Source organism: Sturnus vulgaris, chromosome Z (assembly GCF_052056855.1).
Source record: "Sturnus vulgaris isolate bStuVul1 chromosome Z, bStuVul1.hap1, whole genome shotgun sequence".
Lineage (NCBI taxonomy): Eukaryota > Metazoa > Chordata > Aves > Passeriformes > Sturnidae > Sturnus > Sturnus vulgaris.
In genome coordinates this window covers 15,737,224-15,755,334 of record NC_142283.1, presented here as the reverse complement: position 1 = coordinate 15,755,334, position 18,111 = coordinate 15,737,224, and the positions used below count along the sequence as shown (strand labels likewise).

Sequence of the window (18,111 nt, the reverse complement as noted above, 5' to 3'; positions counted from 1 at the left end):
CTGTGCTGACAATAGAGAACTGCACAAATCTCAGTTAAGATTAAAAAAAGGAATTTATTCCATTAGTACAACAAGGGTATGTAAATATATACAAATACAAAATTCTGTTAACAAAAACTTAATTTATTGCCAACCTCTACAACAATTCACTATACACAAAGATAAATTAGGTATTTAACAACTTAATTTATTACATATTACTACAAGCATACAGCACATACAGAAATGCAAAAATATGCATTCCCTCTCTAAATAGATAGAATTCTACAACTATACAACTCCATACACGTTTAAATAGAACTAAAGAACATACAGATACACAAACACATATAAAACTATAATGATATACAGATGTTAATATCGATCAGATATTATATATTAGAGACAATATAAACATCTGTAAAACAAACTTATCTATAAATATAAAAATATCACTCTGCCAAGCTAAATATCCATATAACCGCATCAATACAAATAGACAGGTATACAATTGGATAGATATGGAAATCTAATGACATCTAGAAATAGATTAATATACATGTAAAAATAGAACACATATACCTATTCAAATAACAATATGCCTATTTAAAGAGCCATATATGTATAACTGCCTTAGTAGAAATAGACACCAACACAACTGCATACATAGGAACTACAACTAAAAACCGAACAACATACATGTACATTTAGATACATATATACACATATATGTAATTATAAGCATATATGTATCTATATGCATACATATATACATAGCATAAATCCATAACAACAGACACATCAAAACACTGCTATATAAATAGCAATGCACAGATGTAATTATCCCTCTCCCTGTGCAAGTCCATGTATCTTTAAAAAGAACGCTGAGCAGAGGGATTCCAGCAGTGCCATCTTCAAAGTCTCTCCCTCGGTCTCTTCCTGCCACGCAGAGCAGTTCTTCTGGAAAGGGACAGAAGACGGGTCATCTGGGAAGCAAAGGGAACACGGGATCAGGATCAGGGGCTTTCCCTTGGCAGCACCTGCACATCCATCCGGGAAGAGAAAAAAAGCTCAGCGACTCCCCAGGAGGGCTGCAAAGAAAAAGCAGGCGGAGCGGGCCAGGGTGTGGTGAGCGCAGCCGCGGCGGGACTGTCCCGCAGCCCCCGGCAGCCCGGCACAGCTCCCGGGCCCTGCCGGCACAGCTGCCTTGCCCAAGGACAGCCCCTGTGCCGGCCGGGGCAGCTGCGCTGAGCAGCCCCAGCACGGGCAGGGCCCGCTCCTGCCCCGCCGGGCAGTGTCCACGGCCACAGCCCACGGCACCCTCACCCCCAGCCGGCCTCACCGGCCCTGTGGCCTCACCCCGGCTCACGCCTGCCAGCAGCAGCTCCCTGCTCGCTGCTCTTGCTCGTGGCCTTCAGCTTCTCACTGCTGGCTCCTGTCAGTTCTCCTGCTGTCTTCAAGTTCTTCACTGCAGCTGTGGCAAAAATGGAGGCTCAGGAATTGGTTCCAAGGCCTGGCAGAGCTGCAGTCCCGGACCCCTCTGTGCTCCCTGCTGGCTCCCTCCATCCCCTCAGCCCCGCCATGCTCTCGGCAAACCCCGAGTCCCCTTCAGATTCTTCAGAGCCCCGCAGTCCTCTCACCTCCCTCAGTCCCTTCTGACCCATCCCATCCCCTTAGATATGCCACCGCCCTCAGCCTGTGCCACTTCCCTGTCACCTCAATGCCACCATCGCCCTGTGCTGCCCCACACCCCCACCAGCACCTCAAGGTCACCGTCCCTTCAGTGTCACCACCTCCTCAGCCCCCTCAGTCTCACCGGCCCTCAGCAGCTCCTCACGGGACAGTGCCCAGGGCCCCCGGCAGTTCCCAGCGCTCCAGGGACACCCGGGGCTGGAACTGCTGCTCCGCCCGGCCCGGCCGCCAGCTCGGACACAGCACAGGGAGAGGGGACAGAGGGGGCACAGGGGAAAAGCAAGGGATGAAAAAGGCATCCGAGGGGGGGAAGAGGTAAAATGCAGCCTAGGCCTACACAAATATCAATCTCTCCATCTAACACTTAACTACCAACTACGCAGATTTATGAAGATAATTTTATGTATGTCTAAGTATTACTCTACACATCTATAAATATACTCTGCAAATCTATAACTGCATATAATAAAATATAATTCTATCACATTTACAACTATATATATTTAACTATAAAGATCTGTAAATATAAATATATAGATGTATAAACACAACTCCATACATCTATAAATGTAACTACATGCATATATAAATATAACTATCGAAATCTCTACGTGTATCTATAAACAGAAGGATTTCAACTGCCCGATGGTCACAGGCTCTCCTTCGGCTTTTCCTTAGCACACAGGGCAGCCCTCCTGGCCAGGTAGATCAGATGAATATCTGGGAAGCAAAGGGAACACAGTCAATATTGGCCTCTGTGCATCTTTCCCTTTGGAAGTAACTGTCCTTCTATCAAACACTGTAAAAGACGGTCAGAAAAGCAGACTCTCACTTGGCAATTTGAAGCCTGCTCTTTAAGGAACACGGATCCTTACAAGTGTTCAGAACTGTGTAAAGCACAGAAATAGTGCGATAAAGTCTCAGCATTCACAGTGCAAACATCACCGACAACAGCTTGAAACACAGACAGTCCCAGCTGCCACAAAGAAGCCCAGCCTTGCTCTTTCTCTGTGCCTGAAGCTGAAGGATGCTGTAAGCTGAGTTGTGAAACCAAATTGGGACACCCAGTTTGGTGACACAACTCCCACAAGGTCAGGTTTATTCCCTGCTCTCTTGCCACAGCACAGGACTCCGTGTCAGAGCCTCTGGAGAAGCGTGGAGGGCAGGGCTCTGGGAGGTTGTGTCTGTGCAGGATTTGAACTAAAGGCACCAGGAAGCACCAACCCTGCAGAAAAAGAACTCAACTCTTCTGATCTTCCTTCCTGTCAGAGGCAGGCTCAGAGCAGCCATCTCACACCTCTCTAAACCAGTGTGGGCTCTGTCCTTACCAAACTCCTCGGGTTCCTGGGAACTGTTCCCACAGCTCTCGGTGCCAGGCAAAGCTCCCTCTGCTGCAGCCTTGTTCACAGGCTCCCCTCCTGAAGACTCAGGGGCAACATTAACATTCCCCATGAAGGAGAAAAACAGAAAGAAGTAAACCCTTCTCACTAGTTACACAAAATAGCTGGTCCAACAACTCTGTGGCTCACATATTTAATCCCTTGTTCCTAATAAGAAGTCTGGGCCCCAAAGGCCTTCAAAAGTCAAAAAGATTTGACTTCTTCGACATGGTTCAAAAACGGTCAAAGCTGACAGTGTTGAATGTGGGGGGGACACTGAACACATGGAATGGCTGCTAAGGAAGGAGTCCTGCCAGCTCCTGGCACAGGGATGTGCTCCTCCCTTCACAGCCCTGTGCAGAACAGTCTCATCCAGGCTGCAGCTTTGTAGGGACTGCGTGAGAATATGCATCTTTTCCCACACAGATGCCCAACAGCAACGTGACTGAGCGCTAGAACATGGAGAGCAAGACTGACTGAGGAATTCCCAGATAGAAACTGGACTGCAGGGTGCCAGGTTACTGAGAGGACAAGAAAGTTGCAGCTCCAGCCCGTCCCCAAACACAGCTCTGGGAGCACGGCAGGGCTCACACAGCAGCAGCAGTTGCAGCCCAGGCCTTGCTTTGCCTTGTCCTTCCTACACAAAAGAGGCAGAGCCCACATCTGCTGCTGGAACAGAGGCACTTCTCACATGGCCCTCCCTGTCAGGACACTTTGCCTTCAGCAGCATTCTCCAAACTTACACTTCTTTACCACAAATGCCCCTGCAGGAGGCATTCTTCCCAGGAAAAGGAGCAACCAAACTTGGTCAGCACAGGCTCACACCTCTCTCATCCTCAACAAGGGGTGAACTTTTATCCCTCCTTTTTTTAGAAACCTTACTTTACCAAGCAAATCCTGATGCGTCTTCCTCCCAATGCCCACTTCACCTGGGCTACCCGTTGGCTCCAAGAAGCCTGTGTCGGTGAGTGGCCTCTCCCCAGCACCACTCTGGGAGCCGCAGAAGAGGTATAGCGATAGCTATGCCTGGGCGATCTGTCAGGGAGGGACAAAGAGGTGCAGGAGAAACCTTTCACGGTTCTGGGGTAAGCAATTTATTGGAGGAACAGGTAGCAGGTCTGGAGTTTGGGAGAGGGAACCGCAAAAGGCGATTTGACAGGTTCTGCACAAGCTTAAATACGGGGGAGACGCAAGGGGAGGGTGCACAACTTTGACCAATTGCGGTTAACGGGGGGAGGTATAGAAGGCAGGGAAAGGGATACATTGAACCAGTAGGGAAACATGTGGGTGTCGACTGGGGTTCAACAACCAATCATTTAACGAAGTAGGGAGAGCTTTCTCGAACTTGGGGCAGGGTTTGGGGAAGATTGACAACTCTAGGGGCAGGGATTAGGGTGAGGGACAGGGAAGGATCTAGAAACTGGGAGTGGTCTAGGGTTGAAGGACCGTTGGGGAGGCGGGAAAGGACTAAACCATTATATATATAACTCAGGGGGACAAAACTGAGACAAACCATTAACATATGAGAAAAAATAACACAACATCTCCCCCTTTCTTTTTAAACAGAGGTGTCATTCTCAAAGTCCTCGCCAGAGGTGGGCCCATCCTCGTCTTCTTCAATTGCTTCCATTTCCTCACCAGTTGGGAGATCTTCAAGATCCCACTCTGGGACGGGCCCCACCTCTGCGCGGCTTACTTGGGGTGTTGGGGAGGTGCTGCGCATAACTAATGTCTTCATAATGGGGATAGCAATACAAATAAGAATTACAACAAGGGCAACTAAAATAACGGTTTTAACAACTGAAGCCAGCCAACTGAAAGTCCCCAGTTTTTAAAGATGTTACTCAGCCAGTCTTCGGATTCCTCCTTGATGTTCGTGACGAGGCCTTGTATTTGCTGGATCTTGGAGTGGACATTGCTGCTCCAAGATGACAAGTTGAGACAACAGAGTCCCTCAAAGTCCTCGCAGCCGTGGCCATGTGTGAGCAACAGGAAATCTATCGCTGCCCAATTTTGTAGGGTCGCCTGCCTGGTGATTTCCTCATCTGCTAGGAGGTCGCTCAGGGCCGCTGACGTAAGATTTGCCTGTTTCGCTACCCAGTACTCTAGGCGGCCCAATTCACCTAGGGCCACCCATGGTAAAAAGATGGAGACAGCAACTCTTTTTGACTTTGACCAATGAAAAACGTCTGCGTTACAATTTTCATCCAAATTATGTGCTTCTCTCTTTTGGATAGCGGATTTTATGTTTTTAGATTTCCAATTCAAAATTTGGGTTCGGTTAGGTGAAAACAGGGTCAGTTGCCCAAGGGTGCACTGCCCTCCTATCAGGCGAGAGGGGATGCCTGCCCATGCCCGGTCGCCAAAGATCAAGAAGACCCCCTTACCGAGCTGACAAGGGGTCCCCTCAATCTGGGCAGTGGCATTGCACCACGTGGCAGCTCTGTAGTTGAGGTTAGGTTGGATAATGTTTAGGTAAGATTCGGGGTTGGATCATCTATAATGATTCTGAACACAAAAAGGGGAAGGGGCTAAACCAAGTAACTCCAATTCTTGAGGCTCCTCGGGTGCTTTGGGAAGGTCTTTAGACCACTCCTGCCACGCCCAGAGGGGGTTGGTCATGGGATAGGAGGCATAGGAGGGGTGCCACCACTGGGCGTTAAAGTTGTTCCTCATACTGATGATCGTTTTGGGATATTTGTTGGGCTGAAATGGGATCCCCACCAGGCAGGTTGAAAGTGGATTCCCTGTTGCTGCAGTTGACAGGCAGAGATGGTCCTGCTGCATGACCTGGGCCAAGGTGACCCATACGTTTTTCCTTGGCTGTGGGACTATCCACTCCATCGAAGACTGGCAAAGGTACACCCAGATGACAAGGGCGTACAGCATCCTGGGGCTCCGGGTGGCTGACTAAAGCAAAACAAGAAAAGGGAACGGGTTATCCAAACAACTCATGAACCTCAGGGGGAGGAAACAGATTGGAGAAGGGACCGTCCTGCCTGCTGGGGGACCCTTGATGTCCTAGGGAGGGGCACCGGCAACAACGAAGCACTGCATATTTTACATCTCCTGAGGCAGGCCCCGACAGATATCCCTGACTGGCAGTATAGGGCCGGACCCACCTTTGAGGGACCCACTTCAAACCGAAGGGTGTGGATGCACAAGCATACCCCCGACCCCAGGTGACCAACTCATGTGGGCCCTCCGTTTTACCGGTCTCCGGGTTCTTCACCATTATGGGAGGGTGTTTCCTCAAGCGTAATGGTGAAGAGTTTGCAAAGTGCCTCACAATGGGAGGACTCAACACTTCGAAAGAGCAGTTAAGAAAGTTGATGGTGAAGAGGGCTTTATGTAATTTAGTATGAGGTGTATCGAGTTGAGTATCGCCCTGTTGCTGCTCCAGGACCCGTTTGAGCATTTGGTGGGCGCACTTGACCGTGCCCTGACCTGCGGGGGAATACGGGATGCCAGTCTTATGTTTGATTCCCCACCTCTGCAGGAACTCCTGGAAGGCCATGGAAGCATATGCTGGGCCATTGTCCGATTTCAATTCCCTTGGGATCCCCAACACAGAGAAAGCCTGTACAAGGTGTTTCTGTACATCCCGTGTGGGCAGAAGCGAAGACCACCCCGGAAAAGGTATCCAAGCTCACATGTACATATTTCAACCTGCTGAACTGCGGAATGTGGGTGACATCAATCTGCCATAACTCGCAGCTCTCCAGACCTCTAGGATTGACACCAGAGCTCAGGGTGGGCACCCTAAGCTTCTGGCATTGGGGACATATGGCCACAATGTCCCTGGCCTGGTCACAGCTCAGCTGGAATTGCTGTACCAAGCCAGGTGCATTCTGATGGAATTTCTGATGGCTCAGCTTTGCCTGTTGGTAAATATCAGGAATCCTGGCCATATCAGCTGGAGCGGCCAGGGCGTCCGCTCTCTGATTACCCTCGGCGATGAAGCCTGGCAGGTCTGTGTGCGATCTGACGTGCATCACAAAGTACGTATGCTCTCAGTGGGAGACAGCATATATCAGTTTTGAGAGCAGACCATGGAGGTTCGGATTGGAGACTTCTTTCAAAACAGTGTTCTCTGCTCTTGATACCACACCTGCCACGTAGGCCAAATCTGTGACGAAATTGAGTGGCTCGGAGAACCTCTCGAAAGCTCTAATGACTGCATCTAACTCAGCAATCTGAGGGGAATCATCAACAACCTTAACATCTGCCTCCCACTGCTGGGTTTGGGGGTTCTTCCAAGTCATGACTGACTTGTACGAAGCCCTGGATGCGACTGTAAAAACTGTTAGAGCTTTGAGCGGCACTCAGCTCAATTTTTCTTTAGGAATCAGATTAAAATTTGAATTAAATAATTTATGGCTTTGGTGGTGGACAGATATTTGTCCTGTGTAGCTATCAACGGCAAAGAGAAGAGTCTCATTCTCCCAGAGCAAATGCTCCAGAACCTCCTTAGTCAGCTTGCCTGATGATAAGGCTAGTGGTACTCGAATGAACACAAAATTGCAACCCCCAGCTCTTGCAAACGGGCCCTGGCCTTCCTGATCAGCTGTGCCATCAGCTCCTGTGGCTTGGTGATACTTTTGGACCTATGATGACTGAGGAACACCCACTCTATAATCAAGAGGGGTTCCCTCTGGTCCTGGTCCCATTGATAAATGAGGCCCTGGAGATGCAGCAGCCATCCCATGATAATAAACTCAAATTGCAGGTTCGGCAGGTAGTGATGGGCTTGTCTCGTCCCCATTGCCTTCTCTACCTTTTCCAGTGCTGTCCTTGCCTCTGGGGTCAGCACCCTAGGAGAAAGTAACTCAGCTCCCCCTTTCAATAAATTGAAAAGGGGGGCTAGGTCCTCAGTGGTCAATCCTAGCCAGGGTCTGACCCAATTCAATGACCCACACAGCTGGAGGAAATCTGCAAGGGTTTTTGGCTTGGTGTTAATTGCCAATTTCTGTGGGACAATAGTCCTGTTGGTAATTTGGAGCCCGAGATACTTCCACAGGGGCATCCTCTGAACTTTCTCCTTCTGGAGCTCAAACCCTGCAGAGATCAAAACCTCTATGACAAGGTCAAGGGCATGCTGCAGCATGTCGTCCGTGGGGGCACAAATTAGCACGTCATCCATATAGTGCAGGATGACGGCCTCCCCTACCTTGGCACGGACAGGAGACAGCAATGAGGCCACGTACCATTGACAGATACTGGGGCTGTTCTTCATGCCTTGAGGCAGTACCCGCTAATGGAAGCGCCTCACTGGGGCTTCCTGGTTGATGGAAGGAACCGAGAAGGCAAACCGTGGTGCGTCTTCGGGGTCGAGGGGAATTTGAAAGAAACAATCCTTGATATCTAAAACTGCCAGATTCCAATTTTGTGGCAGCATTGAGGGTGAGGGCATACCTGGTTGCAGAGACCCCATGTCTTCTATTTTTTTATTTATTTCATGAAGGTCATGAAGGAGCCGCCACTTGTCCTTCCCCGGCTTTTTAATGATGAAAACCGGAGAATTCCAAGGGCTTCCGGTTGGCTCAATGTTACCTTTGGCCAACTGCTCCTCCACGAGTTCGTTGAGTGCCTGCAATTTCTGTTTGTTAAGCGGCCACTGATCTATCCATACTGGTTCATCAGATAGCCAATTCAGTTTCTGGACAGGGCGCTCCACAGTGGCCGCTAAGAAAAATCCCGTGGGGTTTTCGGGATCTCAATACGGACACCCCATTGCAACATGGCGTCTCTGCCCCACAGGGGAGCTTTATACTCCATAACAAAAGGGCGGACATTAGCCACCTGCCCTTCAGGTCCCTCAATTTCAATTACACTTTTTGACTGCTGAGCCAATTGGGCCCCCCCCAACTCCTTGTATTCTGCCAGCCACGGGTTGCAACTCCCAATGTGACGGCCAATTCTCAGTTGGTATAATTGTCACATCTGCTCCTGTATCGAAGAGTCCATCGAGGTAGAAGTAGTCCTCACCCCGATGGAGTCTGCATCCAATGATAGGTTTATCCTCACCAATGACTTCCGCCCAATAGACGCAGGGATTAGCCAGCTTCACCACGATGGTGTTGGGCACTGGGATCACCTGCGCTATTAGTTGTTCCTTTGGCAGGAAGTATGGTGGCTGGATGCACCGTGCCAGGAGAGAGAAACTGTCCAGACACAAAAGCTGCGTTTGCGGCACGATTTCAATCTCTGGAGGGGTACACTTTGTATCCCCAAGCACAACATATGTGCAGTCGAGTCTGGCGAACAAACCCGGTGACGTGGGTCTTACCGACACCAACTGCCAGCCGTGCATCTCAAAAAGGGTGTTATCTGTAAAGGCCAAGCTCAAGAGAGGACGAGGAGTCCACCCCGGCGCTACTCGTCGTGTCTGATAAACATCAGGTTTGGTAGAGGTGTCACATCCAGTGTTAGTTTCACCCCTCCCAAGGTCCCCCTCACGACCCACCTCATTTTTATTTTCACGCAAGGTGGGCTCGTGCTCCCCAGTTAGTTTTTTTTTGTTTGTGTATTTCCTCCCACCTCCCCCTGCCCATTATTAATTTTATTTTTAAGAAGGCACATGCGTGCAATGTGACCAAGTTGGTTACAGAGGAAGCAGTGCACAGGGGAGGTCTTTGCAGCTGCTGTCATCGCTGCCATCTTCACTCCTCCTCTGGTGGGAATCGGCGGTGCTGGCACAACTGCACGCTTCACACAGGCCTCCACTATAAGCTGGAGACACAGCTCAGGGTAGAGAGGTAGAGATGTTATGACCTGTTTACATGCATCATTAGCATTTAACTTTATCATTTCAATTATTAGTTCTTCTAAGGTGTCTTGATTTTTTACTTGTTTTTCAATCTCTATCTTTAGCCTTTCCACAAACTCAATAATAGTTTCAGCTGGCCCCTGTCTAATGGTGTCATAATGGACACGGGGCTCAGTGGGTGGCATCATCATGAATGCCTTCTCAGCAGCGGCTTGAATTTTCAAAATCACAGGCTTTGGGATTTTTTCTGCCTGTGCTTCTGCCTGGGACCACTGCCCTTTGCCACACAAATGATCCATCGTTATCGGCTTTTGGTCTGTATCAACAGCACACTTAGGGGTCTGTAAGAGCTCAGGCAGGAGTTCCCCTAGCATCCTTTTCCATGTGTCCTCCCACAATCTGTATTCAATTGATAGGAGAAGACATCTGAACAATCCTTTCAGATCGCTAGGGACCAAAATATTGGAGGAGAAAGTGGTTTCCAATACGCCTTTAAAATATTCACTCTTTCTCCAGAACTCCTTCTGTGCCTTACAGATCTCCTTTTTATGGGAGTATTCAAATGGCCACGAATTAGAAATACCCCTTTGTCGAGAATAAAAAACCGGTGCAGCAATGAGTGTGGTCTCTGGTTCCAGATTCTTATCCCCTGGCCTGTCACTTCCAGTTTCCGGAGTGTGGGAACCGGAAGGAGGGGTGTGGGAATCGGAAGTCGGAAGCAGAGGGGTGGGACCGCTCACTGAGGAGGAGCCAGAACACTGGCAACATTCATGGTGATGGGCGGGACCTGCTGAGCTCGGGGGCCGCCTCCCTGGGGTGGAGTAGGAGGAGGAGTTTTAGTCGGCGGAGGAGGAGCCTGGGAAGGAGAAACATCCCTCCAGTGGGAGGAGACAGGGGCAGGACTCGGGGAAGGAGGTGGAAACAGAAGGGGATTGGGACACGGGGTAGGGGGCGGAGCCACAGGCGGAGGATCAGTGAGGAAGGGATTCTGGGAAGAAGAAGGAGACGGAGCACAAGGGACCGGCCACAACACATGGCCAGCGCCATCTTGTGCACCAGAGTCCGGGAGTCCATTTTGTGGCTCTGGGGGGAATGGCTGGAACCGTACTGTTTTTAAGGTTTTTGGGGTAGAGCTCGGGGTAGGTGCAGGAGAAGGCTTTGGGGTACATTTACAAACTTTGCAACTCTTCAAAACAGGTTTCGGGGTAGTACTTGGGGTACAACTGGGAGAGACTGAACTATGGAAAGAGGGATTAGGGGAAGGCTCCCTGATGGCTGGCACCTTGCCGCTTGGGCTAGGGTACCGGGAGGACCGAGAGGGGCCAGGTGAGCAGCGGCTGGTCTCCATGGCCGGGCTCGCCTGCGATCATTGCTGAGCTGCCCGTCTCGGGTCCCCCGATGCAGGGGAAGAGGGACAGGAACGAGGGTTAGGAGAGGGGGGAGCAACTGGGGGAACCCGGGATGGCTTGCTTCCCTTCCCCGCCTTTTCTTTTACAATTGTGCGAATTTGGACGTATAAACTGAAAAACCGATCTACGGAGGTGTCGTCCTGATCACTCAATGCCATGAGCCTTTGTCCCACGCGTTCCCAAAATTGGACCGACTCCATTTGCTGGGGTGACACCCCGGGGAATTGGGAAGCAAGCCATTTTACGAACTTTTTTAATGAACCCCGTGAAAACTTTCTTTTCCCTCCCTCCAGGGTACCCACAACTTGGAGAAACATCTCCTGCTGCTGTGTTGACAATCTTAGGCCCATTGTGGTGTGCCTTGTGCCCACCCAGCAAAACTCACTCTCCCGCTGCAGCAAAGGAGAACTCAAAAAACTAAAACTAAGGGTCCCAGGGCCAGTGAGTCCCTACCCTCAGGGACTAAAGGCAAGGGTGTTTTCCTGCAGCCGACAAGCGGCCTTTTGGCTTAAGGGCCCCCACACCTAGGGCAGTGTACCCTGCCCCCCTTCACCTCTTTGGGGGATACTTACCAGTTCCGTTGGCCTCTGGAACTGGAGCTGCAACGGGAGGTCCCTGCCTTGAAAGTGGTCCTCTGGGCACCGAGGTTTGCCACCTTCTCCCTGGGAGCGCTGCCGACCTGGCCGGCTCCGACCAGGGTAGTCAACACCCAACAACTCTGATCCTCAGATCTTAGAGGGTCTTCGTGGGGTCACTGGCGAAGTGGCCCCACATTGGGTGCCAAACTGATGCATCTTCCTCCCAATGCCCACTTCAGCTGGGCTACCGGCTCGCTCCAATAAGCCTGCATCGGTGAGTGGCCTCTGCTCCGCACCACTCTGGGAGCTGCAGAAGAAGTATAGTGATAGCTATGCCTGGGCGATCCATCAGGGAGGGACAAAGAGGTGCAGGAGAGACCTTTCACGGTTCTGGGAGAAGGAATTTATTGGAGGAACAGGTAGCAGGTCTGGAGTTTGGGAGAGGGAACCGCAAAAGGCGATTTGACAGGTTCTGCACAGGCTTAAATACGGGGGAGACGCAAGGGGAGGGTGCACAACTTTGACCAATTGCGGTTAACAGGGGGAGGTATAGAAGGCAGGGAAAGGGATACATTGAACCAGTAGGGAAACATGTGGGTGTCAACCGGGGTTCCACAACCAATCATTTAACAAAGTAGGGAGAACTTTCTCGAACTTGGGGCAGGGTTTGGGGAAGATTGACAACGCTAGGGACAGGGATTAGGGTGAGGGACGGGGAAGGATCTAGAAACTGGGAGTGGTCTAGGGTTGAAGGACAGTTGGGGAGGCGGGAAAGGACTAAACCATTATATATATAACTCAGGGGGACGAGACTGAGACAAACCATTAACATATGAGAAAAATTAACACAACACAACAAAATCCTTCCCTGTCCATTAAACAACTGAATTCAAGAAGCTTTTGCTTCTCAGCCAAATAGCAACACTCAAAAGCTCTCAGTCCAGCCCCCTTCATCCCTGTTCAGTGGAGTTACCTGAGCAGAGGGAGACCTTCTAGGCGTGGAGGATGAAAGCATCTCCTCCAATGTCTCAAGCACCAGGTCTAGATCCAGCGGTGGCAATTCCTCTTCCCCAGGAGTATTCCAGAGCCACCTGGGAGCTGTCCATGGTGTATAACCAGCCCAGCCAGCTGGAGCACTGGGAGCTGAAGTGCCTAGAGTGGCTGCAAGAATTCCAACACATGGGTCAGGCTCCAGAAATGTGGCTTTGGGACACAGAGCTCTATGCTGCCTTGGATCAAACATCCCAGGAAGCACACAGCAACCTCAATTCCAGAAAGGCATTCAAACTTCCCAGGGAATTGCAAGAGTGAGTTCTTCCTCTCAGAAAGTCTTTCTTCTAAACGATGCCTATGTACATTAAAGGATGGATTCTAAAATTGATCTACACATATGCAAACACACTTTCTAATCACTGCCTTTTCTATCTCCCCATCAGCTTTTGGACTTGGTGGCTCCACAATTTCTCATCACAAGAGATCACAGAAAGCGGATTCACCCAGGAAGAGCCCAGATCTCCAGATACTCATGCAAAACTTAAAACTGTAAATTTCTTCTAAAATTAGCCTTGTGGGTAAGGCCCTATTCTGCAGCTGCAGCTGTTCTGGGGACACACAGAGCTCACTGAAATTTAATATCATCATTTGAAGGAGAGACAACCTGCAAACTCTGCAATATCCTATCAGGGTCCTAGTTTTCTCCATCAAGAAAGATGGGAGTTTACCTGACACTGACCAGTTGTAGACAAAGGTTATTTGCCTCACCCTTGCACCCCTAAAGAGAGGCTGTCTGGAAAATGCCCAGAACACCCTCCAAATCTGCATCAAGGATAGGAAAAGCAGACCGAGTTTGCTTTTGTTTTTGCAGTTCTGCTTCCTAGCACACTTGACACTTTCTACCTGATTTTCACTTAAGATCTACCCATGACAGAGTACTGCAGGACAATACTTCCAACAGTGAATTTTCATGATTGTTCTGAAAAGCAAGGGCAGAAATTCTTTGCCTACCTGATGAGCAGCAGGCTGGCGAGTGCTGCTCTGGAGATGTGCAGCTGCTGCTCTGTGGAATTGCCACCAAAGTGCTTTGATGGTCCACAGGAAATGGTGGAATGATAAGCTCAGTCTGCAGTTGAAATTTGTATGTGCCGGGCTCCTCTGATGAAGCCCCAAGAAGTCCAGAGGTGACCAACACTTTCTCGGGAGGTGCTGGGGAAGCCTCACGCTCTTGAGCACCTGCACTTGTCCTGGAAGGGCCTGGAGGCAGCTCTGAATCCTCAGGTGAGGCAGCACTGTTGGCTGGAGTGTGCTGCTCTGAAGATTTGCACCTGCTGCTCTCTCGAAGGGCCCTGCAGGCAGCTTCAGGGTCGATGTGAACCAGCGGAATGGTGAGCTTGCAGAGATTAAATCTGCGGATCAGCTCCCTTGATGGTTCCACTGGTGAAGCCCCAAAAAATCCAGAGGAGGCACAGACTTTCTTGGCAAGTGGTGGGGAAGCCTCAGACTCCTGAGCACCTGCACGTCCCCTGGAAGGGCCTGGAGGCAGCTCTGAATCCTCAGGTGAGGCAGCAGCAAGGTTCTGGCATGAGGGAGCTGTGCAGCAGTGAGAGAAGAAAAAAGGAAGCAAGGACAAGTCTGGGTCACTATTGGTCTTTGCATGTGTTTGCCTTGGCAGCAATTGTACTTCCACCAGGGAAGACAAAAGCTCCCATCCTCCCAAGCAGGGTGAAAAAAAAATCCCTACATGTTCTGGGGCTATTAAACACCCAGTTCCTCGTCTACTGAGCTCCCTCCTACATGTTTATCCATCTGGGAAAACTCTCCTGCTGCCATTCCTTGGCAGGAGGCGACTGCCAGAAACCCAGCTGCCTGGTCTTATCTCCTCCACTATAAAGGGACACAAAAACTTTATAATCACAGCCTTTCCTGTCTCCCCATCAGCTTTTGGATTTGGCTACATGAGTTTCTCATCACAAAAGACCATAGCAAGTGGATTTAACCAGGAACAGCCTAGATCTTCAGGCACACATGTTGAAATTAAACTGTGAGTTTATTCTAAAAGCAACCTTGTGAGTGAGGCCATATTGTGCAGCTGTTCTGGGGACCCAGAGAGCTCATTTCAATGGCACGGCTTGGTTTGCAGGGCAGTCAGTGTTAAACATCTGCAATATCCTATCACTGCCCTAGTTTGGCTTCATTCAAGGAAAGAGGGGAATTCACCTAACACTGACCACTTGTCAGGGAATACTTTTCACTTTGCCCATGCACCTCAGCAGAGAGGCTGTCTGGAAAATGCCCAGAACGCCCTCCAAATCTGCAGCAAGGACAGGAAAAGCAGACAGAGAATCCTTCTGTTTTCAAGGTCCCTCTTACTAGGTGACTTGACACTTTCTATCTCATTCTCATTGGACATCTACCCATGACTGCAGGAAAATACTTCAGAGGGTCACTAAACAGGACCTGTTTGAAAAGCAAGTATGTTTTCTTATTTCTCCTATCTGTCCCTTAGTTTACTGAATTCACAAACTCCTATGTGTCAAGCCCAAACCATTGAGGTAAAGAAATTCCTTCTATTCATCTGGTTAGATTGAATCCTTAAACTGACGCTGCTCATATTCTGATTTCAACAATCTACAAACACAGCCTCTGTACTTAAAATCATAACTAAACTCTTGTCAAGGACTTTTCCTTCCCAAAGGTCCTGTCTTTTGTCCTCAATTTACTTCACGAGTATTCATGCTTCATTTCCTAAACACTAATAAACTCTTTCACTCAAGCTGTGCTTCCCTTATAACTTTTTGCACAAGTCAAAAGGCACTATTGCCTCAGAAATACAGTTATAGTGAATACTGTCTTTGGTAACCAGAACACACACGCCACAGTCACAGCAGGGAGGGAGTTTTTAAGGATTTCGTGCACCCCACTTGCTTCGTTCTTCCCCAGCTGTTTCAGTCGCCCGAGAAGGGAACCATGGGTCCAAACTCCCACTCAGTTCGTGCTAATAGTACCTCTCAAACAAGCTCTCTCAACCACTCTCACAATCAGGACACACTCACACAGTTCAACAACCATACACCAGGATTTTGCATTTACAAGTGCTATCCCCACAGTGCTAGCATACAGAGCCCTCTACGGCATAACAAATGGCAAAATCTACTGCCAGCAATTACAGACTGAGCCCTTTCGACTCAGTATAACAAATTTAACAAGATTCTCTGCTGGCAACCAAGTACACCCAAATACCAAACAAGTCTTGCAAGCACACAGAGGCACAAGTTGTGCGTTGGGACGTCTCCCACAACTTACCAACGGCCTTTCCTGACCTTACAGGTCACAACTTAAATTGTTTCAATTTTTAAACACACCCTTTTGTCCGGAGTTTTGGAAGTCAGGAGTCCTTGTCTGCTGCCGGATGAACAGTTTGGGTGGCGGAGCCCTCTTTTCCAGGAATATCCCAGGGGTGCCCCGAGGGGTCCACTACCCGGGCTGGTCTCACAGCCGAGCAGAGCCTCCTCCTGCCTGGCTCGCCAAATGAATCGTTAAAAAAACCAGTATAATCACAGACAAAGATCCTCAAACTAATTAAAGTTAGAAAGTGGTATGTTTGTTCACCAGCGGGCGGCATGGGAGTCACCTCCGAAAGGCATGACCGCCCTGAACAAGGTTCTTTGCCATCTATTTATTCCCCAAGATCTTGCATACAATACATATGCATAACCCCTGCACCTCCCATCCCCATCCCATATTAAAATGAGCCCATTAGTCCTTCACACGTGGGCAGTTCTTCTCTTGAATTTGGGTCGGTGGTCTCGAAATGGGTCAGTGGTCTCAAAGGATGAAGTCAGGAGAGTCTTCATCAGGTCTCAGTCATCCTCTGGCACGATCCAAGGCCCCGTGCTTCATGGTTAACGGTTTACTTATTTTACGTTCTTCTGTACATAAATTTATAATAGCAGATAATTATACCAATTAGCTGTAGCCTAAGCATCTAGTAATTATTAACCTACCATTTACCTACCTAACTTACATCTTGGTCATGGAAACTACTTCCACTCTTAGCAAAAATTCTAACTTTTTAAAACCATGATTCAGGGCGCATCTGTGCCACGAGTGGCCTCTCCTCAGAATCTCCACCGAGAGTTCAAGGCAGAGGTGTGTGGCTCCTGCCACCAGGCTGTCAGCTGGTCCGAGGGAGCACTAAGAGATCGAGGGAGTCTTTCCGTGGGTCCAAAAGAGGGTTTATTGAAGGAGGATGGGGTACCAGTCTAGGGTCAGGTAGAAGGAACCACAGAAGGCAAGGAAACTGCTTGCACACAAACTTAAATATGGGGGAGGATCTATGGGAGGGTACAGAACATTATCCAATCAAGGGAACTCAGGGGAGGTACATGAGGCAAGTACATGGCAAACCAATGGGAGAACACATGGGCAACCACTACAGCAACAAATCTTTTATTGAGGAAGGGGTAACTGATGTGGAACTTTCTAGAAATATGGGAGGGGCTAGGGAGGATTGACAAAGGCCTGGGAGGAGATTAGGGAGAAGGACAGGGAACAATCTGGAAAGTGGGTTGGGATTCATGATGATGGAGTAAGGGAAAGGCGGGAAGGGAATGAACCATTTAATACTCAACTCGGAGGTGTAACTTGGGGATAAACCAATTAATATTTAAAACGATATTAAACTAAATTGTGCACTGCAACAATCATGCACTGGTGAGAACATGCACTGGTCACCCGCTGGTGTAGGGTGACATCAGCGAGAGGCAGATTGTGACATCACCAAGTGCAGGATTGTGACATCTCACTCCTCACTGTTTAAATACAGACATAGGCAGAGCTGGGCCCAGTGTGGATCTGGCCTGAACTCCTACTGAGCATGACTTTGAGGTATGGAGGATCGAGCCAGATTTCTCTGGTGCTGAGTAGTGCCTGTTCTTGGCAGGTTCCAGTGCCAGTCCCAGAGCAACCAGCAGGGTTTCCCCAGCCCTTCCTGCTTGAGGCAGCCAGGCACTGCGGGTGCTTGCAGCACTGAGGGTAAGCTGTGCAGGAAAACATCCCCCCACAGTGGCCATGGGCTCAGGGCGCTGGGGAGTGTCCTTCTCCAGCAGCCTGGATGTTCCTTCCTCCTCTCTCCTGCAGGGTGCGACACCAGCAAAGGAGAGCAGCTCCTGATCCTTAGCTCTCCCCATGTGCTGCAGAGGCCAAATATGGCCACAGAGATGGGTGGTAACTGTGCCATCTGCCAGGACACCTGGGATGATGTGGCTTCTGCTCTGCCCTGTGGCCACCTTTTCTGCCAGGGCTGCATC

At 49.5% G+C, this 18,111-nt stretch overlaps 2 protein-coding genes across 2 annotated transcripts; both read right to left on the bottom strand.

Moving 5' to 3' along the window:
• LOC148219693 (uncharacterized) lies at positions 1-17,991 on the bottom strand. Its single transcript, XM_088156990.1, has 6 exons — positions 17,615-17,991; positions 13,811-14,466; positions 12,781-12,967; positions 3,000-3,121; positions 1,339-2,391; positions 1-965 (listed from the first exon to the last, which is right to left on the bottom strand). Exons 1-5 carry the CDS (start codon positions 17,989-17,991, stop codon positions 2,321-2,323), a joined length of 1,413 nt encoding a protein of 470 aa, XP_088013116.1. The 3' UTR covers positions 1-965; positions 1,339-2,320.
• On the bottom strand, positions 4,155-11,167 carry LOC148219694 (uncharacterized). The gene is given in 6 exon segments (XM_088156298.1): positions 4,155-5,948; positions 7,157-7,246; positions 9,340-9,380; positions 9,659-10,404; positions 10,560-10,807; positions 11,102-11,167. Coding segments are annotated over 6 exon segments (2,310 nt in total). The 3' UTR covers positions 4,155-4,829.
• Positions 17,992-18,111: the final 120 nt, after the last annotated feature.

What these genes read in the sequence shown, in the direction of transcription:
- LOC148219693 (XM_088156990.1), bottom strand. Translation starts at nt 17,991, where the DNA reads ATGGGGAGAGCTAAGGATCAGGAGCTGCTCTCCTTTGCTGGTGTCGCA. An exon ending in GCCAGCCTGCTGCTCATCAG is followed by an intron (nt 12,968 to 13,810) that starts GTAGGCAAAGAA and finishes GAATTCTTGCAG; the next exon opens with CCACTCTAGGCACTTCAGCT. An exon ending in AGAAGGTCTCCCTCTGCTCA is followed by an intron (nt 3,122 to 12,780) that starts GGTAACTCCACT and finishes TTTCTCCTTCAT; the next exon opens with GGGGAATGTTAATGTTGCCC.